Below are 21,650 nucleotides of genomic sequence, written 5' to 3' on the forward strand. Positions count from 1 at the left end.
GCCTGAGGAGGGCGAGGCAAGTGGGCCAGTCCAGGGATCCAGGGAGGGCGAGTGAGGGGCTCCCACGCCCTCCGTCCGCACCTGCTCTACCGGCCGTGGGCCTCCCCCAGGATCCTCTGAGCGGGATCCTTAGAGTTCAGATTGGGGAGGGCTGGACTGGGCCCCTCTAAGTGACGTCTTTGAGCTCTCTCTCTCACTGTCTCCTTGGAGGGCTCGCATCTCACCCTGTGGTGTCACCTGCCCTTCTTCCCCTCTCCCCACCTGAACGCTCTTTGAGTCCAGGCGCCTAAGGGAGAGCACCATGAGCCTGGCTCTCCTTGCAAGGCCCTCTACCTTTCCCAGAGCTGAGCTGGACTTGGTCTGCACTGATGGCTTCGCTCTGGACGCTTCTTTGGTGGGTTTGGCCTCCAGAGAAGTTTGAGGTCCATTTCAGAATATTTTGGTGCCCCAGATCTTGATCTCTCTGCCACACTTAGCCATGAGGCAGGAACGGTGGGGTGGGGGAGTTAGAATGTGTTCGGCTCATTGAGGGGACAGTGTAGAGCTGGGGACAGCCCAAGAGCTAACAGTCTCCAGATGGGTTCTGAGTGTCTGTTGAATGAATGGCACTCAGATATTTGAGTCTTTGGGCTCCCAAGTTGTTTTGGTAAATGCTTTCTCTGCATTTGGCTAGCCACTGTTTTTACATCTTTTCTTTTCCAAGGATAGCGTGTTTCCTCATTTTATACACGAAGAAACTGAGGCACAGGAAAGTAAAGGATTTTCCCAAAGTCCCACAGTTGCTGAGTAACACAACCAGAATCACTACCCAGCCCTGCAGACTTCCAAATCACTCCACCTACTGACAGATGAACCCTATGGACAAGGAGATGATGGTGTGAGTTTAAGGCACCCAGGTCCCTCCCTGCCCCCTCAGAAGCGGTATGCTCTGCCGGGGCTGTCGGGCATGCCTCCTGCCTCCTGATCCCTGATTCTTCTGGTCCCCCTCCCCCCGCTTCTCCTTCCCCTGCTCCCCAAGAAGCACACGCACCAGTTGCTTTAGGTTCTAGGAAGATGGAAGAGGCTTCCCAGGTAGCTCAGTGGTAGAGAATCTGCCTGCCGATGATGGCTGCTGAACTCCTCGATAGAAAGGCAGCTTAGTGGCAGCACATCCCCTGGGAGACTCCTAAGGAGGTGAGGGTTCACCCCTCATAGTGGGGAGACTGAGGTCCAGAGCTGGCCAGGTGGGCTCTGCCTGGAGAGGTGATGCCTTTTGCTGCCTCCTGACATGTCCTGTGGCCTGGAGCCTTTGCACCCTCTCACTCCCAACAGATCCCAGTTAGCCTGGGGGTGGGGTGGGGCGGGGCAGAGGCAGGGCCTGTTTTCAGGTCACAAGGAATTCCGACTACAGCCCAGCCTTTCGTGACCTGGGTGCTTTTGAGGAGGGTGGGCAGCTGGAACGTGTTAAAGGGTGGTCTTGCCTGGGAGTCACTGAGGATCCTGGGTGGACCCCGTCTTTACAGAAATCAACTGAGGCCCAGAGAGAGATGTGACTCTTGCCCAGAGTCACTATTCAGAAAGTGACCACTTTGTGTCTCCCAGCATATCCTGGGGCAGTGTCCTTCAGCCTAGCTAAACAGGCTGGCCTTTATCAAGTGTTCCCTGGAAGGCAGCTTTGTTCTGTAGCTTATTGAGTCCTCACAGCAAGCCCTGGGGGCTGAGCGCTGTTGATGTTATTGCAGAGGGGGAAGCAGGCCCAGAGAGGTGACCTGACTTGTCCAAGAACACAAGATTGCAAGTGGCACAGTCCAGATTTGAACAGTCTGACTTCAGAGCCCATGTTCCTAACCACTAGGCTACACAGCTTCAGACTTACTTGACTGCCAGGCTCCATAGAAACAGACCAAGGGTGGTAAATCCTTGAATGACCTGGCCCCTGCAGAGTTAGGCCTGAGGACTGTGCCTGGTCTTGGCCTTTGTGATAGGATGGCCGTACAGCACCTCTGGGCTGCCCACCCACTCCTGGTTTCCAGAAGTGGCCCACTCTTCTTGAAGGGCTTGCTAGACCAGGTACAGAGGCCCAGGCAGTCAAGTCTCTCCTGTCCTCTGCCCTTTGAGTGTGTGTGTGTGTGTGTGCGTGCTCAGTCATGTCTGACTCCTTGCATCCCCATGGGCTGTATAGCCCAGCAGGCTCCTCTGTCCATGGGATTTCCCAGGCAAGAATCTGGGAGTGGGTTGCCATTTTTCTTCTCCATTCTTCTCCTCTGCCTGCTCCTATTTTAGCAGCTCACAGGCTGTGCCCACTCTTGGAGCCTAGGGGGCCCCAGAAGGCCCCCACCCCTGCAGTCCCACCTCTTTTCCTGTGGATCGTGGTCAGCTTGCCTGAGCCCTGAGCCTGGAAGGATGGGGTACCCCTCCTCTGACTTTGGAGCCGGTTTGGGAAGGAGGGAGAGCCTGGCTGTCAGGGCCTGTGTGCAGGGCTCCAGACCTCCCTCTTCTCGTCCTCCCTCTCCCTGCCGTTCCCGTGCTCATGGTCTCTAGTCTTCTCATCTGTGAGAAGGGGGAAAGAACACAACCGAGCTCATAGGGTTCTGAGGCTTAGACTGGAAGCCCAGTGTTGGGGCACCTGTGATGAAAGATGCTAGTGGAGGCGGAACAGATGGGGCCTCCAGAGGCCAGGTGGGAGAAGATGCCCGGCCCTGGCTGACCTCATGTGGCTGGGCCCTGGCTGCAGACTGTGCCATCCCGAGTGAGTCGGGAACCCTCGCGCACCATGGCTTCCTCCTCTGAAAGATGCGCCCAGGTGCTGCCTGCCTGGCATAGTTGTGAGGAGGAGTCATGAGATGCTGCTGTGAAGGAGTGTTGTGCTGGCCCGTTGTGAGGGTTGAAAAATTTGTCTTTCCCACTCTTATTCTTGAGATGTCGCCATCCCACAGAAAAAGAAGGGCAAGAAGGCAAAGTGGTTGTCTGAGGAGGCTTTACAAATAGCTGAAGAAGGAAGAGAAGAAACAAGAGAGAAAGGGAAAGATACACTCAACTGAATGCAGAGTTCTAGAGACTAGCAAGGAGAGATAAGAAAGCCTTCTTCAATGAACAGTGCAAAAAAGTAGAGGAAAACAATAGAATGGGAAAGACTAGAGATCTCATCAAGAAAATTGGAGATATTAAAGAAACACTTCACATAAGGATAGGTGCACTAAAGGACAGACATGATAAGGACCTAACAGAGGCAGAAGAGATTAAGAAGATGTGGCAAGAATACACAGAAGAACTATATAAAAAAGTTGACCCAGAAAACCATGATGGTGTCTTCTCACCTAGAGCCTCAAGTGGTCCTTCGGAAGCATCACTACAAACAAAGCTAGAGAAGGTGATGGAATGCCAGCTGAAATATTTCAGATCTTAAAAGATGCTGCTGCTAAAGTGGTGTACTCAATATGTCAGCAAATTTGGAAGACTCAGCAGTGACCAGAGGACTGGAAAAGGTCACTTTTCATTGCAGTCCCAAAGAAGGAGCAGTGCAAAAGAATGTTCAAACTATTGGACAGCTGTGCTCCTTTTGCGTGCTAGTAAGGCTATACTCAAAATCCTTCAAGCTAGTCTTCAGCAATACATGAACAGCGTACTTCGAGATGTACAAAATGGGTTCAGAAAAGGCAGAAGAATCAGAGATCAAATTGCCAACATTAATTGGATCATAGAGAATGTGAGGGAGTTCTAGAAAAACATCTACTTCTGCTTCATTGACTATGCTAAAGCCTTTGAATGTGTGGATCACAACTGGAAAATTCTTAAAGTGAAGGGAATACCAGACCACCTTATCTGTCTCCTGAGAAGCCTGTCTGTGGATCAAGAAGCAACAGTTAGAACTGGACATGGAACAACAGACTGGTTCCAAATCGGGAAAGGAGTATGTCAAGGCTGTATATTGTCATCTTGTTTATTTAACTTACATGTAGAGTACATCATGCAGAATGCTGGACTGGATGAGTCACAAGCTGGAATCAAGATTGCTGGGAGAAATATCAACAACCTTAGATGTGCAGATGGTAGATACCACCCTAATGGCAGAATTAATGAAGGGGCACTAAAGAGCCTCTTGACAGGGGTGAAAGAGAAGGGTGAAACAGCTTGTTTAAAACTCAACATTTAAAAAACTAAGATCATGGCATCCGGTTCCATCACTTCATGGCAAATAGAAGGGGAAAAGTAGAAGCATTGACAGGTTTTATTTTCTCGGCCTCCAAAAATCAGTGTGGATGGTGATTGCAGCCATGAGGTTAAAAGATGCTTGCTCCTTGGAAGGAAAGCTATGACAAACCTAGACAGCGTATTAAAAAGCAGAGACATCACTTGCCGACAAAGGGCCATCTACTCAAAGCTATGGTTTTTCCAGTAGTCGTGTACAGATGTGAAAATAGGACCATAAAGAAGGCTGAACACCAAAGAATCGATGCTTTTGAACTGTCGCAGTGGAGAAGATTCTTGAGAGTCCCTTGGACAGCAGGGAGCTCAAACCAGTCAATCCTAAAGGAAATCAACCCTCAATATTCATTGGAAGGACTGATGCTGAAGCTCCAATACTTTGGCCACCTGATGCAAAGAGCCGGCTCATTCGAAAAGACTCTGATGCTGGGAAAGGTTGAAGGCAAAAGAAGAGGGCGGCAAAGGATGAGGTGGATAGATAGCATCACCGGCTCAATGAACATGAATTTAAGCAAACTCTGGCAGATAGTGAAAGACAGGAAAACCTGGCCTGCTGCATTCCATGGGGTTGCAAAGAGTTGGACACAACTTAGCAAGTGAACAACAACAAATGAATTTGGATTTTTACTATTGGGCATTTTGTCTAAAATCTTCCCGAGACTTCTAATCTGATCCTGACTTTTGAGGGATTTGGGGATTTTTGCCGTGTTGTGTCCTATACAGAAAAAGGGAGCTGTGCCTTTAAGTCCTCAGCAACCCCAAGTGGGACACTGGCCCTTTAAAAGCACATTACAGAGAGTTGGAACTTAGCCTTTGTTTAACTAGCCATGTTCAGTCCCAGCGGACAGGGCTGGAGCGGTATGTCTAGGACCAGAGTGGGGTTGGACTGGCTGGGCCCGGTGGGGGACAGCGGGCAGCGGGGGTGGCTGGCCCAGCCCCTCGGTTTCCCAAGCCTGGTGGCCGCACTGAGGGATGGTGAGTGACCTGATGGCCTGAGCGGAGGTCTGGATGAGGGAGGCCGGGGAAGAGGGCAGGGGGATGGCCGCCAGCCTTGGCCCCTGAGCAGCCTCTCAGGCCCAGGGAGCAACTAACTGAGGCGCGTGGGAGCAGCCCGTCAGAGAGGGTGCCTGGTCTCGGGAGGGCTTTGGCTGTTCCCCAGCGGTGGTGTCTCTGCCCCGCTGCAGGCATCTTCCGCCGCCCAGAATGTGGAAGCAATTAGGATGGCCCGCCAAAAAAGCAAGAAACGGAGGAGTGTTGTTGCTGTTTTTAGTTTTTAAAAGAGAGGAAATCCAGTGTCAGTGGCCCCTTTCCGTGAGCAGGCCCAGGGGCAGCTGTGGCTGCTCCGAGAACCGGGAAATGAGGAGCCCGGCCTTTGCTCGGAATCGCCGAGTCCAGGGCTGTGCTGGGTGGGGCTGTGCTGGGGTTCGGGGGCCATGTCAGCTCTCCCCCAGCCCTGGCCCCCAGCCAGAGTCTTTCTCTCTCTCTCTGTCTCCCTGCCTCTGTCTGGTCCCTGATCCGGAGGCCGGCCATGGGTTGAGCTTGGGGTGTGTTTTGCTCCGACTTAAATGCTTCCAACAGTTGTCAGGAGCCTGTGATGCAGAAGTGTGTGCCCAGGAAGTTACCTCCTCTCGGGGGAAATCGGGGTTTTGGCTTGTCTCGTACTGTCCTGTGGAAGAGAGTGAGCCGGCGCTCTGAAGGTGAAGCCAGCCCTGTGCCTGGCTTCTCACAAGTATCTGTGGTCCTAAGCCCTGCCCCACCTTCACTGCCACGGCTTGGGGGCTGCCGACCCCTACCAGCTAGGTGGCCTTCTCACTGTTTTCCGGACAGGTGACACAGGAGGTGACACACCAGCTCTCTCTGGTGACTCACAACTTTTCTAAGTTACCTGAAAGTTGGTGTGTTTGATCGCACAGTTTCTGTAGGTTTGGTGAAAGCCTCAAAGGCATTGACAGGCAGTGGAAAGAGTTTGGAGTTGGAGCCCGGATGCCAGGCCTCCAGCCCTTGCCCCAGTGCCTGTGAACTGTGACCTTGGGCAAGCTCCTGGACTGCGCTGAGCCTCTGCTTCCGGGGGGGCGGAGTGTAGAGGGGAAGCCCTGGGGGGAGGAGTCAGTTCAGCTGGGATGGGCGGGCGGCACGGAGGTGGTGGTCTTTGAGCCAGGCGTCGACAGGTAAGGCTCACCGGCCTCCTGCGTGTGTTCTAGGTGGAGGTGCAAAACCCAGGATGCCTGAGTTGGGACGTGCCTCGGAGGCTGTATATACAGTGTACGGCCTTTTTGGTCGGAATCCCGTGTGCCAGTGGCAAATGACAGGCAGGGCTAGCTTATCCTAGAGTCAGCAGTGTGGGGTGGGAGAAGAGGGTGGGCTCTTGGAGCCTGGCACCCTCTCTGGCCTTGGGAAGCCCCTCAAGGCTTCAGGGTGTGTTTTCTTAACTGAGGTTGGGTCGCTGGACCCCCTAAGTGGAAGTGATGTGGAGTCCTTTAAACAAGGCTCCAGGGCCCTTCGAGGTGTGCAGGGTGTCATGGGTGAGGTGGGGTGCTGGAGAGCCACAGATGGCTTAGAATCGCCGAGGTCACAAGGAGCAGGAGGAACTTGGCAGCCGCACCCTGGGCTTGACATGAGTCTGTGCCTTTGCCTGCGACCTGGGAGCCTGTGGCTTGTTGGCAGCCACCCACCCCAGCTGTCTCCCGCGAGTTTCAGTCTGGGAATCAGAGCTCTGAGGCCCCGCTGGGACTCCCAGATGCTAGGCTTTGGGAGGATGGGGAACCAGGCTCCCTAGGCCCCCCGGGCTCAGCGCTGGCATACTGGAGAGTCACCCAGTGACTGTATACTGGGGCGCCGGGTTAGCTCAAACCAGGGTGGGGGTGTTAGCGTAACAACCTCCAGCAGACTCCTGGAGGTGAGGGCAGCCCACTTGTCAGGTGAGAAAGCCGAGAGGCCCACCTGAGGGCTATGCTCCCTTGGCCTGGTGCCCCTTCTCCTTCGTGTCTTTGCCCCTTGTCTCCCTGAAGCCACAGAGCCCCCTGTCCTAAGCGGTGGCAGGACAGGAAATGGACACTGCTGCCAGAACGTACAGAGAAGGCGATGGCACCCCACTCCAGGACTCTTGCCTGGAAAATCCCATGGACAGAGGAGCCTGGTAGGCTGCAGTCCATGGGGTCTCGAAGAGTCGGACATGACTGAGCGACTTCACTTTCACTTTTCACTTTCATGCATTGGAGAAGGAAATGGCAACCCACTCCAGTATTCTTGCCTGGAGAATCCCAGGGATGGTGGAGCCTGGTGGGCTGCCGTCTATGGGGTCGCACAGAGTCGGACACAACTGAAGCAACTTAGCAGCAGCAGCAGCCAGAACCTACAATGCCTGTCACTCCTTAAATAGGGACTGGGAGATGCCTACTTAAAGCTGAAGTGCTGTAGGGCAGGAAGGGGCAGAAAGCCCCGGGAAAGCAGGGCTCCTGCATGTCAGGTTACACCCGTAGCACCAAAGGTGGTGTTGCCCCCACTTTACAGATAAGAAAACTGAGACATGCAGGTTAATGAATTTGACCGAAGGCAGAGGAGTGTATGTGTGTGTGTTCTTAAGGAAGGTTACCACATTAGACCAGTCACAGCCACACGATGCCAGGGGCTGGGCTGTGTTGACAAGTGATCCGTCTTTGGTTGAGGCAGGAAGCTTAGTGCCCAGGCATGGGGGAAGGACAGTCCCCAGGTCACCTTGTCACCGTAATGTGAATGCACCAGAAGGCCACCTGGCATGACAGTTGTGTCTCGGGTAGAGGAGGGGAGAGGGGAGATGATGATGTTCTTCAGAGGGGTCCGCTGAGCCTAGGAGGGCTTCCTGGAAGTGGAGAGCTGGGAGGAATTAGATGAGCCAAAGAGGAAGTTGTTTCCTTGGGAGTGGAAGTCCTTGGTTCTTCAGTTCACGCTTCTTTTTCATTTCGTCATCCATTCCCACTTGGATCATGAGTCCCCAGGGCCCGAGGCAGCTGTTGGAGGTATTTATGGTCCCGGTGGGGGTGGGGGAGCCAGTCGTAAGCTAGTCGCACCCTACATGATCTGCGGTGCGATCCATGGGGCCAAGGGGATTCAGGGGCGTGTTCACGCATGCAAGGAGGAGCAGGGTGCAGCCTGGGCTCACAGGGAGGGACAGCACTGTCCCTTCATCAGGGTCCTCCAAGTGGAGGGGCTCACAGTCCAGCCCCGGATGAGCAGCAGCCTGGTACTCTGGGCCTGGTGAGGGTGGGGTGCGCCAGATGGGGCTGGTGCCGTGCTCCCACATTGGGGTGCTTTCCGCGGGGACCTTGGGGTTTGGGGGGTCACTCCACTTAGTCTTGCTGAGAGGCTGGACAGTTTCTCCTGGGGACCGGGGGTGGGGTGAGGTAGGGAGCTGTCCCTACTCAGAAGCAGGAGGAGCACCCAGCCCTCACCTCACTTTCCATTTGCCCAAATCCCATCCTGTTCAATGAGTGTTCCTCAGATGCTCTTCTCTTAAAATTCAGGGCACTTCGCTGTTCTACTGAGGTTTATGAATGTTTAAAAACTGCTTTGAGGTCCCCAAAGTAATTTGACAAGTCTGACAGCTATTGATTAAAAACCCAAAATTATTCAGGCTGCAGGATAACTTGGGGGAATAGATGGAAAGTGTTTTGTTTCTTCTCTGTGTGCCCCTTGCCCTTCCTGCCCAACCCACCCTCCCCCCCAAAATGACGTGGGGATGTGGGGAGGTAAATGTGTTCCTGAATGTTCTCTGAAAAGTCCATTAGGCTGCAGAATTAGACAGAAAGGGGGTGTGGGGGATGGTCAAGATGCTGAGGGGTGCCCCACCTGCTCGGGGGGCTGCCATCAACACCACTCACGGTGGTGGCCTCACCCCAAGCCATCGTGGGTCGGGTCACCAACAGGGAAGGAGGTATCGCTGACTGCCTTGCAGGTGACAGAGGAGGAATGAATGTGGTTAGTATGTGGTCCCTATGTTAATGGGGAGTTGACACGTTGGGGATTTGGTTATAGTCTCTGAAGTGAAGAAGCAGCAGCCTGGAGAGAGTTCGGAACTTGTTCAGGGCCCTGCTGATCCAGGCAGATCAAAGGTGGAGAGGAAGAGGAAGGAGCCCAGGACCCGCCGGCCAGGTTCCCCTCCCCTCCCAGTGAGAGGGCCGGGCCCCTGCCAGGGTGCAAGGTTGACTGGATCCCCGACCTCCAGGCCTGTCCTGGCCTGGTGTGGGGTGGGTACCATACTGTCCCAGCAGAGGCCGATCGGGCCACTGGGCTCCCGTCTTTCACTTCCTGACGCTGCGCCCCCAGCCAAGCCCCTCCTCTCCCAGCCTCAGTTTCCTCTGGTGTCCTGAAGCCTGCTGCGTCCAGTCCTATGGATTGACAGGCTGTGTCCGGGGAGGGCCGCCCCATGAGCCAGGGCTCATCAGGTCTAGTTGAGTTCTTTACCCGCTTCCTGCTGGGGTGATCCCTCCTTTCATGCAGGGCGGTTGGGAGAAGACCATCTGATGGTGTGTGTACCTTGGAAAGAATACCTGTGGCAGAGCCGGGCATGTGGCAGGCGCTTTGTGTCTGTTGAGTGCAGGTTGCCGTGGCATCACTCATTCAGTGTACACGGGGCACCATGGGAGCGAGGCTTTGGGCTGCATGGAGCCGTGGCCTGTGATGAGCCATCCTGGCCTACTGTCTCGGTCACGGGCACACACCCCCCTCCTCCAGCTCAGCCCTGCGGTGTCAGGGAGGTACAGGCTTCCAGGGTGGGGCGAGGCCAAAGACCGGGCACCTCCCAGCCCAGGGAGCTCCCAGCTCAGTGTGTGCACGGGGATAGGGTCACACCAGCTCCAGTGACAGCTGGCATCTGCCCCTTGGCTTTGGATGGCGAGAACCCTGGCTGAGAGGGGCCATGCCTCCAGGCGCTGTCATCCCAGGAAACCTTCCCAGGCCAGGCAGCCAACCTCCCTGCCTTTTAAGGACAGGCTCTGTCTCCCCAGGGCCCTGGGGACCACCAGACAGCTGCATTCTTCTCCCTGCCCCTTGGACCCCAGCGGTTCCCAGGCCAACAGGGCAGGCCGGGCCTGGGGAAGAGATGACTCTGCTGGATGTCCTGGGTGTGTGTGTAGTGGGAGAGTGGGGGTGCTGGCCTGTTTGTGTCCTGCTGCTTGATTCCCAGGAGGTCAGCGCCCTCACTCTGACTGTGCCCAGGACCCGCTCTTTCCCCTGTGGATACAGCTCCCTGGACCTGCCTGCCTGTGACAGGCGGGAGCACAGTTGGCATGTTCTGACCTGACTCGAGTCCACGGGTCCCGCCAGCCCTGCAGTGGGCGCCTCCTCCGTGGAGACCAACCTTGTCCAGGGTGTCTGTCCTTTCCAGGCCTGGCTGTGGGCCGTGACCCAAGACCACACAGGCAGGAAAGTGAGAGGTTGGGGGAGTCTGTGCTCAGAGTCCCAGGCAGAGGGGCTCACGTGGCCCCTCCGTGGGGTCTCCTGCCCCCTCCAGACACCCTCTTTCATCCTTTCACTTTAGAAAGTTAAGAGTTTTTATTGGGGGGGGGGGTTTGGTTTTGAAAGCATCCCAGAACATTGGGGTAGGTGCAGTTTGTTTGCGGGTGGGGGAAACATGCCTGGCGAAGGTAGGAGGTTTGAGTGGTCAGGGGAAAGGAACAGAGAATTGCCCGCAAAGCTCCCACCTCGCCACCCCAGACGTCAGAAGCGTCAGCTACCCTAGAAACATCAGTCTTGATACAACACAGGTAACCCTTAATCGGCCTGTTCACAGCTGTGCCCTCGCTCCTTACAGGGCTGCCTGGCATGAGGCAGTGAATAGAGCAGGGGCCAGCCTGAGTAACCGCTGTGGCCACTGGCATTGACCCTGGCTCCCCGGCCTTGCCTCAGTTGGCCTCACAGCAGCCCTGGGAGGAAGGTATGTCAGCCCTCCCCACTTAGAGTCGGGGACACTGAGGCCTGGACAACATGTTAAAAGTACTCAGGGTTGTGTGTTTCACAGGGAATGGAGACTAGATGTGCTCCTGTACCCAGCACCCTTGACACTAGGCTCTCCTGCCTGTTCCCAGCTGCAGGTGTGTGGCTGTGTGTTTACCCCTGGGGCTTACTCTGCTGCTGGTTTGTTATGCCAACAGTCCCCAGCAGCGCGGGCAGCCCCTCCTCGGCATAGGTAAAGCTTCCAGCTCCTCGAATGCCTCCAGAGACAGCGTGCCCTCTCCTCTAAATCCAAACTGGGCTGGCCCACCCATCCCAGGGCCAGTGTGTCTAGCTGGAATCGGCCCATCCTGGTCCCGGCCCCGCCCGCTGGGGGCATGCACGGCAGCTCCCTCTGCCCCTTTGAGATTTGGAAGGCGATTCTGAGCCTCTGGCTTTCCAGGCCATCCAGTCCCACGCTCCGCTAACCCCACCCGCAGCTGGAAACGTCTTCCCCATGTGGTCTCATAGGGCTTTTTAATTATCACACGTTTTATTTTCAAGTCTCCTCCCTCCTTGAAATAATAGGGAATTTGCTAAACTTCTGTGTCACTAACCTTTTCAGAGAAGAAAGGATGGAGTTGAAAAACAGCTCGTGGGTTGGCTGGAAGGCTATCAGATAAGGCCGAGGCCCTGGAGCCAGGACAATGTCCCCTTGTTCCCGCTGCCCGCCCTCACAATGGACTGCTGTTGGGGCCTGGCCATATCTCCAGCCCCGGCTCCGCCTGCGCCTGCAGCGAGCCCATGTTTCCCCAGGCCCTGGGCACAGGCTGTTCGACCCCGGCCAGCCCCCTGGTTTCTTCCTCCCTGACCTTGAGTGAGGGGTCACGGCAAGCAGGTCAGCGGACTGTGGCCCCAGAAGGCCGCCAGTGGGGAGATGGAGGCTCAGGCGGATGCCGTTAGGCTCGGAGTCTGCCGGGTGGGGCTCGGGTCCCCCTCGGCCACTTGCCACCTGTGCCATCCTGGGCGAGCTGCCTGGCCTTTCTGAGGCGCAGTCCCTCGGTCCTGACGGTTCTCATGAGAGTTGGGTAAGGAGTCGGGGGGGAAAGTGTACGGAGTGGTGTTCAGCCACCCGGCCTGGGTGTGAGCGCCCATCTGTCTAGGGAGACCGGGGACGGTGTGATGATGGCCACGTTCAAACTGGGCTTTGAAGGCCGAGAAAGAAGGCCGTTGTCGGGTGTGAGAGACTGGAGGGAAGGTGGGACGCAGAGGAGAGTCTGGGTCACTTGCTGGGGGGTGTTATGTGGGGGCAGAGTTGCAGGGAGGGCCCAACCCCAGGTTGAAGCACTGTGGGGCTGCAGGGGCAGGCAGAGGGGCCCATCCGGTGGAAGGGTGCCGTCCCCCTCCTCAACTGCCCCCAGGCCTGAACCGGGACACCTCTCAGAGGCAGGGCAGGTCAGGGCAGCCTTCCTCCCCTGTGGCCTTGCCTTTCCTGCCTATGGCCTGAGAATCGTGGCATCCCCTGATTCTTCCTTTCTGGGAATTGTTAGGATTCCATGCATGGAGAATACAGGTAAAGATCTACTGAGCAGCTGGCCCAGGTGGGGAAAGGGGGACATAGGGACCTCCAGGGGCTGGGGACTGTTGAGGGTCTAGAGATCAGCTGGGTCTGGGACAGTCTCGGTGTGCGGCTGCCCGAGACCAACACTTGGGTCGTTTGGTCCCTTCTCCTGCTCACCAGCGTCTGAGGGCTGAGGGAGGATTCTTCTCTATCCCAGCCGCCCTCCTTCCCTCTCCACAACTCACCTGACCTCGAGGCCTTGGTCCTGGAACTCTGGGGCCCTGAATCTTAGCCCTGCTCCAGATGCTGCCCTCCCAACAAGGAGCCTCCTGCCTGGTGAGGAGACTGCTCTTTCACGGGTCTTCCAGCACAGCCTGATAAATGTCAGGGTTCGGGGTCCATCTCTGCCCAGGGAGTCTGGGAAAGCTGCCTGGAAGAAGAGGTGCTTTTGCTGGGTGTTGAAGGTTTTGCTGGGTGCCAAGGAGGCCTGCCTGAGGAAACCATGACTCCCGGGGGAGAGGAGCCCTGGGTGAGGTGGACCTTGGCCAGCAGGGCTGCAGCTGAGCTTATATGGCCTTGATGGGAAACCCTCTCTTCATGACTCCAATGCTTGGGGAGTGCCTCTCCCTGCAGACCATCCTCTGTGCTTGTTACCATTTATTTCCATTTGAGACAGAGAGTCCTTTCTGTTTCAGATAAGGAAAAGGGTCCCTGGGGGTGGGGGTTGCTGGGGTGCGAAGTGACACCAGGACGGAGCTGAGACCCTGGGCAGGTCACCTGCTTTCTTGGAGGAGGCCGCTCCAGGGTCAGGTTGGTGTCCACCCCTCAGTCTGTGAGGATTCAGCCAAGCACTGTGTGTGGTGCCGCCTGCGGGCACGGCCCAGGGCAGGCCAGGCCCGGGGAGGAGGGCCAGGCAAGCGGAGCCCACAGCCTGGCGGTGAGACCCAGTTCTGTGGCCTCTCTGACACACTGCAGTCATGCGGCGTCCCTGGCAGGGTTGGGTGAAAAGTAGCCCAAACCTGGGCTGTGGGACTAACCTGCACGGGCAGAGCCCCCTGCGAAGGCCTTTGCCCTCTTCGGTGCCATCTCACCAAGGACGAGACTCTGGTCCCCAGAGCCCACGGGAGGTCCCTGGGGGCGGCCATGCGTGGGTGTGCTGGGCCACCTTCTCTCCCACCCCCGCCTCAGGGCAGCAGGGAAGGGCCCGACCTGGGTGGGGGCCTAGCATACGATAGCCTCCAAGCCCAGGCCCCCAGACCACGCAGGACAGCCGTGGGCAGGGCTCCCAGACCAACCGGCCCCCCTGCCCGCAGGAGCCTTGGGCAGATGCAGGGACTGCCACTCCCCGAGCCCATCTTACCTTCTGTGAAATGGGCAGATGAGTGTTCCTGGCAGAGTTGTGTGCCGTGGAATGTGATCAGCAGAGTGCCCTGACCTAGAGGAGGTGAGCACCCACGAGCAGGGAAGGAGCGGGGCACCGTCTCATCACCTTACCAAGCTTCCTGGGAAGGAACATTGTGCCCACTCACTGCCCCCATGGAGTCTGGGAGCCTGTGATGGCCTGTGCCCTCCCTCCCTCCCGGGATGGGCTTCGGGCCCAGCCTGGGACAAGGCAGGGGCTGGAGGTGAGAAAGGAAGTGCTCAACAATGCTGGCCAGAGCAGAGGCGGGCTGGGTCGAAGCCTGCCCTGGTGATGGATGGGGCTGGAGTCCTTGAGTGGATTGTTAGGTGCTGTGCTGTGGGCCTGGAACGGAGCTGGCCAGCTTCCTGGAAGAGGTGGTTCTTAGGCTGTGAGGTGGGCCTCCTGGGTCCAGGAAGTGTCCACGTGACCTTTTCCCCTCCCTGAGTCCCAGTCAGTCATCTTATCAGTCACTTCCATGGACAGACTCCTTCTGCCAGGAGGTCCCACCCTTCAGGAGCACAACAGACCGGCTCCCCTCTGGGCCTAGAGCTGCATGTCAGGGCCTGACAGATAGGTGCCCCTTTCCCCCACGAGCCTTGTGGGGAGCTTGGGGGCAGGTAGGCTGCAGGTAAGAGGGAAGACTAAGCGTCTGCATGTGAGTCAGAGAGCACAGGCCCACTGGGCCTCCCAATTATGGGGCAGTGGTCAGAGCCCAGCCCTTGACTTCTGTCCCAGAAGCACCTGGGAGACCTAGTAGTGGCCACTGGGCCTCCCGGGGCCCCGCCCCACCCCTCCTCCTCCTCCTCCTCCTCCTCCTCCTCCTGGTCAGCTTGGGCTGCAGGGGTGGGGTGGGGCCCCTGCTCCAGGTCCTGCCACTGAGAAACTCCCTGGGAGGTGGGGAGGGTCAGGGCTAGCCCAGGATGCCTCAGCCGCGAGCTTCCCACAGCACCTCTGTGCCATCAGGAACCTTCCCAGTGAGGCCCGGGCCAGCCGGGGCATGTTTGTGGAGCAGGATGGTGGGGAAGGAGGAGAAGGGGTCTGCAGCCACAGGCTCTAGGAGGCTCTGGCTGCTTTGGGGTCTGCCCTGGGTGTGCCAGGCCTCCTGGGGCTGTAGAACCAGGACACTCCCCCACCATCACCACCGGGGTCTCCCTGGGCAGGCCCAGTCCATAGAACGGGTCTCCCTTGCCTTTCCCCAGCTGGCTGGTTCAGGTGCCCCAGGCAGGAGGCGGCCCCAGCCTGCCAGCTCCTCCCCGTACTTCCTGGGTCTGTGCTCCACCCGCTCCACTCCCAGCATCTTACCTGGACCTGGCAGGGATTTCCGGGCTGGGCCAGATAGCAGCCAGATCTTGGTCGATGGGCTGGGTCTTCAGCCCCAGACAGCTAGTATGGGGGCTTGAGTCCCGGCCCATCGGAGGCTGGGTGATTTCCGTGGCGTCTGAGGCAGGGCGTCCCTTGCACTGAGGTATGGAGCCACATTCCATGAGGGAGGCCCAGGGTGGAATCTCAGCTCAGTGGACGGCAGCTCCACCCACGGCACTGGTCAGCTCTGGGAGGAGAAAGGAGGTTGGGCCGCTCGAGCAGAACCTGGGGGGCTCGTCACGGTAAGAAGGCTGTCAGCGCCTCGTGTGGAGTGGCGTGGCGTGGCAGTGTGTGTGTGTGTGTGTGTGTATGTCTGCGTGTACGCAGTGCTGCCTCCCAGAGAGGGCACTGGAGGTGCAGGGGCACCACAGCTGTGCGTGCCATTGGCCTTAGTTCTCGACTGGGTCCTGGGGAGGTTTGGGTGGGTTCCAATCGGCTTTAAGCCTGTCTCACAGCTTCCCTCTGGTCCATTCACCTGGGAGCCTTCAGAAGTCCAACCAGTGACCAACCGGAGCCCCGCCCTTTGCCTGCTTCCTACTGGGCATGGGGGAGCACTTAGGGGGAGTCTGACTGGTTCTCTTGGTGTGGCTGTGGGGTCCACAAGAGCTGAGATCCCATTTCTAGCTCTGACTCCCATGCCGCGCCTACAAGAGGACCGTTGCCACAGGAGATGCAGATTGTTGGGGCTGGAGGGTGGCCTCTGTCAGTCAGCCTGTGAGGCCCTCTAGGTAGGGCCAGTCTAGCTCATCTCTGAACTCCTGGGTCCACACTTAGGGGCCTCAGCTCCTCTTACTGCAGGTGCTTGTGGAAATGGGTTCCAGGGTGTGTGCCCTGAGGGGAGATGTGTGGTGGTCCTGCCACGCCTCACTGACCTGAGTGAGGGAGGGTCTTTTTTGGCGAGGCAGGGAGAGGTGGTGGCTTAACCCTTGGAGGCCAGGAGCTGAATGGCTGGAGGGTGTTGGAGTTGGGGAGGTCTAGGTGAGCTAAGCGCAGCGTTTGGACCTGCATAGGGCCGTGGCCTGCCCAGCCTCTGCCCTGGGGTGGTCTTAGCAGGCCTGGTTGGTGCTCTGGCTTTTCCTGTGCCCCGGCTGTGGGAGAGGGGCCCTGGTGTCTTGCCTGCTGTGTCCTGTTGACTGTAGAAAGGGAGCTTTGCCTCTCTGGGTGGACTTCCATCAAGCACCAGGTGCCATCTGAGGTGCTTTCCGTGGAAAGGGGAAACCGAGGCTCAGGGAAATGACTTGCTCAGGGCCACACAGCAGGTGGCAGTGGACCCAGGTCCACGGCCAGTCTGTCAGGGCCCATCTGTGCTGGGCCCCCTGACCCTGGCCTGGCCCCCGAGCCCCAGTGCGTGTACCCTGTCTGCCTCTTAGCGCTCACTGAGTGCCTCTCAGCACTGCAGAGATGGCTCCATCCCTTCCATTTTGAGCCTCATGGTCCTCGGGCGTGAGGAGGGAACACAGAGTCCCATGGCACGCCTGCCTCGCCTGGGGCCGGTGGGTGGGTGTGCTGGTGTGTGCGAAAGGGCTCCGTAAACAGTGGTGGCCTGGAGAAATGTTGGGACAGGGCGATTGCTTCTGTCTTGCAAGGGGACCAGGGGGGTGGGGAAGGCACCCAACCCTGGAAGGCTGCCTGGGTCAGGTCTGCTCTTCCCTGCGGGTCTCTGACTCCAGCACCACCATCACCCCCACACACACCCCCGAATCTCCTTAAGACAGAAAGGACTATGGGTGTTGAGGGGTGTGATGGCCTCTGCAGGGGGTTCTGGGCAGGCCTCCTCGGAGAAGAGGGGAAGGGAGGGGACAGGGCAGGCTGACCTGACACCCCTGCTGCCCGCCCCCAGGTCTCATCTGATGCCCAGGCTGAAAGAGTCTCGCTCCCACGAGTCCCTGCTCAGCCCCAGCAGCGCGGTGGAGGCGCTGGACCTCAGCATGGAGGAGGAGGTGGTCATCAAGCCCGTGCACAGCAGCATCCTGGGCCAGGACTATTGCTTCGAGGTGGGTCCGGGGCGGCGGGGTGGGGCAGGCCCAGGTGTCCTCCCGCAGGAGGCCAGGTCTCCGTCAGCCGCCCTCCTGGAGGGTCCTGTGGCCTCCACTCTTTGGGGGCAGTGGCCAGAAACTGTCAGTGCTTTTGGACTCCCAAGAGACCAAGTGGAGCTGGGAGATGGGGGCTTCCTTCCTGCCCTGTGTTCTCCTTGGAGACTGACCAGCACTGTCCCCCATGCGGGGATGTGCAGGAGTCCCGAGTGGGTGGAAGGGACGTCCAAGGCGTATGTGGAATGGCTCAAGCCTGCTCACCTCTCTGTGAAACACCCCCAGTGTGGTGTGGGGCCATGGAGAGAGCACCCCCTTCTCTGGCCTCTGCATGATGAGAGCCAGGATCTTTCCTGCGCCGCCATTCTGTGACCCCAGGTGTGAGGGCAGAGGGGGTGCCACCCGGCCCAGCCAGGCTGTTCCCTGGGGATCCCTGTCCAGTGCCTCCTGTAGACGGGGAATCTGGCCCAGAGATGTCAGAGCTCACGAGGCCAAGTCAGGACCCGGGTAACTAATGTCGCAGGTGTTCCTGGGAGTTCCTAATTGCTTCTCTAATTATTCATTTTCTCTTCCCACCTCTGTCTCTGGGAAGCATCCCACCCCCGACGATCTTGCATAATTAGGGGAGCTTTCCGATAGAGGCATGAGCATGGAACTGCTGTGGCAACCTCCTGGCGCCCCCAGCTCCAGGGGAGACTGGGGTGGTACCTGGCACCTTGCCCCAGCCCTGTGCCCCCTTGGGTGCTATTTCTGGTTCAGGACTCCTGGCCGCACTGGAATCCTTCTGGGATCTGACTTCTCTGTCTGGGGTGGGGGGGGCGCCTGATGCTGTTTACCCACTTGTGCACAGCAGGGGATGCTGTGGCTTGTATGGCCCGTGAATGGCTGGATAGGGCCCTCAGCAAGGTGCAGGGGACAGCGGGACAGAGTAGAAGCAGCTTGGGCTGGGCTTCCTCTCCCAGAGAAGATTGGAGGATGAGCAAGCCAGACAGGGCGGGGAGGGTAAGGGTTCCAGGACAGACCCCAGGGCCCAGCACACCCAGAGAGACCATTCTCGGTTTTCTAGTCCGGCCTCAAATAGGTTAGCCCTTTGTGACCCCCACCGCCGTCACATTCAGCAAGAGAAGCATCGTCAGCAGGTGTCAGCTGAGGACGAGGCGACCCTCAGGCTGACCCAGGGCTGTCTCCGGGGTGCCTGTGGCTCCAGCGATAGAGGGAGACCTCAGTGTCCTCTGATTCATGCAGAAGCTGTGCCTTCTGTCTCCACCATCTCCAGGAGAATGAGGGTGGACGCAGAGAGATGCTTTCCTGAGGACAGAGGGCCCCGAGGCAGGGCTCAGGCGCCAGCTGGCATGGGGCTGGACACTGTCCTGTCGCCATCCTGCTCTGGGACCACAGGCCTCGGGGCACCACCTGCAAACGTAAAATCCAGGGGGCACCGTGCATCTCGTCCTGCCTCCTCCCTGAGGCTCTGGTGCTGTCAGACCTGGCAGCCGGGGTCCCTCCTCCCACCCCAGCCCCGGGGGTCCTCCATTGTGCCTCCCCCTCCCCGTGACACTGTGCCGCCCCCGCAGGTGACGACGTCCTCAGGAAGCAAGTGCTTCTCCTGCCGGTCAGCAGCTGAGCGGGATAAGTGGATGGAGAACCTGCGGCGAGCCGTGCATCCCAACAAGGTGGGCCTGTATCCCCAGCCCCCAGAGCGCGGGGCGGAGGCTGCACCCCGAGCAGAGCACAGGCTCCGACTCGAGAGAGCAGAGGGCGGGGGCTCTGGAGGGGGCTGGGACTGGGGTGTGGTTGGGGCCGGCGTGGGCCATAGTGCTGGGCTCGGAAAGAGGCTGAGCTGCACACTGGGGAGGCCAGGCCAGAGAACCCAGGGTCGGCCTTTTGGATGCCGGTGTCCTGTCTGCCCCCTTCCCCCCCACGGCCAGTGCCTGCCTAGCCCTCCAAGTCTAGCTTAGCCACCAGTCCCCTCCTCCAGGCAAGCACTGCCGGCCCAGGCTGGCACCCACTGCCCAGCGTTCCCACTGCCCCCAGGCCTCTCCCCAGCTGTCATCACTGCTTTTGGCCGACTCGGCCTGGAGCTGAGTCCTGGTCACCGTGCCATCACTGAGGAAGGACCTCAGCAGTACTTGTCTCCATGTGACTCTGTGGACCAGCAAGCTTCCCAAGAGCCAGTCAACGGCCGCCACGTGCCAGGCATCGCGCTGGCCTCTCGACTTGCTCTCAGCTTGTGGCCTTGCATGACAGAGGCGCTTAAGGCTTCGATGATCATAGACGGTTGCTTGCCCAAGGTCACTGAGCTAGTGTATGAGGCAGAGCAGAGATCCGGCCCCACGTCCTTCAGACTCCAGAGCTGGCCCTGAGCAGTTCTGAGTGCTCTTCCCGGCTCCAGGCTGGGCAGGGGGCCAGGTGCCAGGCTCCTGGTAACTGCGCCCTCTCCCCGCCCATGCGTGTGTAGGACAACAGCCGGCGTGTGGAGCACATTCTGAAGCTGTGGGTGATCGAGGCCAAGGACCTGCCGGCCAAGAAGAAGTACCTGTGTGAGCTGTGTCTGGACGACGTGCTGTACGCGCGCACCACGGGCAAGCTCAAGACCGACAACGTCTTCTGGGGCGAGCACTTCGAGTTCCACAACCTGCCGCCCCTGCGCATGGTCACCGTCCACCTGTACCGCGAGACTGACAAGAAGAAGAAGAAGGAGCGCAGCAGCTACCTGGGCCTGGTGAGCCTGCCCGCCGCCTCCGTGGCCGGCCGGCAGTTCGTGGAGAAGTGGTACCCGGTTGTGACGCCCAACCCCAAGGGCGGCAAGGGCCCCGGGCCCATGATCCGCATCAAGGCGCGCTACCAGACCATCACCATCCTGCCCATGGAGATGTACAAGGAGTTCGCCGAGCACATCACCAACCACTACCTGGGGCTCTGCGCTGCCCTCGAGCCCATCCTCAGCGCCAAGACCAAGGAGGAGATGGCATCGGCCTTGGTGCACATCCTGCAGAGCACGGGCAAGGTGAAGGTAGGTGCCCAGGCCTCGGGTGGGACGCTGCCTCCTGTGGGCCCCATGGAGGCTGGGGGACAGGCACCAGATGACCTGTCGGTCCCCGCGTCCACGTCATGAATTTCAGCTCTGCTGGAGGCACCAGTCATAGCTAGTTGGCCCCCCTCAATCTGGAGCTGCATCCTGAAGGGTGGGGGGCTTTGTGCACCCGCTCCGTGGTTGGAGCTGATCTCAGAGGCAGGTATGGAGCCCGTGGTCTGCAACACAGCTTGCAGCGAGGAAGTGGGTTTAGGGCCTCCCCACTGTCCCAGAGGCCAGCCCCTCCCTGAGGCTCCAGGGGAGCAGGCCACAAGGCCCACCTCTGCCAGCACATGGGTCCCAGCGACCCAGACACACACGTCTGGTGTGTTGAGTTATCACACATCGCAGCAGGTGACGGCCAGGGTGCAGCCGCTGTCTGAGCCCCAGACTCCCCTCCCAACTCCCAGTGCATGCACACGGGGCACACAGTCACCATTGCAGCTGTCTGTTTGGTGGGCAGCCGCCCCAGCTCTGGAGCCCCTGGGGCAGAGCTTGCCCGAGCCCTCCAGCAGGCCCTGCTCCAGGGCTGGAGGGCCCCTGCTGTCCTCCCCACCGCCTGCCGCCTGCCGCCCTGCCAGGCCACGCCCAGCCCCACATACTCACTGGTCTTTGCAGACAGGTCGGCTCCTTCTGGAAGGCTCCGCATGCCTACCTGCCCAGCCCAGCAGAACATGGTTCCACCCTGCCCCCTGCCTTGGGGGGCCTTGGGGGAGCTGCTCAAAGGGTGTGTGTGGAGAAAGGCTGAACGTGGGGTCCATCTACGCTGCAGAAGGCCTTGGGTGCCTGCCCTGGGGGGCGAGCCTCTGCCCTCCAGACGTGGCATGACTTGTGGCCTGTGGTGGGGGTGAGGGACTGCCCTCCCTGGTCAGGGTCCCGAGCCCTCAGCCTGGGCTTCGGGGGAGACACAGTTTGGGGGTCAGGCCTCAGCCCCCAGGCAGAGGCCAGGGTGCGCCGTCCATCAGTGCTCTTATTCTCTCTCTCTGCCTGATCAGAAGGCCCTGGCCTCATTTGGGCCCTTCAGAGCCCCTGCCCGTTGGGCTCGTGGTGGGGGACCAGGAGAGGTACTTCTCCGTGGGCATGGGGCACTCCGTTCCTCTGTGGTTGGACCGCCTCCTCCCCTGGAGAGGG

At 58.9% G+C, this 21,650-nt stretch overlaps 1 protein-coding gene across 11 annotated transcripts in view; it reads left to right on the forward strand.

Annotated features, from left to right (window-relative positions):
• Nucleotides 1–21,650, forward strand: part of DAB2IP (DAB2 interacting protein) — a 212,927-nt gene that overhangs the window by 167,313 nt on the left and 23,964 nt on the right. For 10 of the 11 annotated variants that reach the window (XM_055541036.1, XM_055541038.1, XM_055541035.1 and 7 more), the window contains 3 exons: nt 17,257–17,410; nt 19,021–19,119; nt 19,905–20,459. In XM_055541036.1, the coding sequence (XP_055397011.1) occupies nt 17,257–17,410; nt 19,021–19,119; nt 19,905–20,459 (808 nt within the window). Of the gene's footprint in view, nt 1–3,565; nt 5,161–17,256; nt 17,411–19,020; nt 19,120–19,904; nt 20,460–21,650 lie in introns of those variants that run through there. The other variant, XM_055541041.1, reaches the window with a different exon arrangement.

This window comes from Bubalus kerabau, chromosome 11, assembly GCF_029407905.1.
Source record: "Bubalus kerabau isolate K-KA32 ecotype Philippines breed swamp buffalo chromosome 11, PCC_UOA_SB_1v2, whole genome shotgun sequence".
NCBI classification, from domain to species: Eukaryota; Metazoa; Chordata; class Mammalia; order Artiodactyla; family Bovidae; genus Bubalus; species Bubalus kerabau.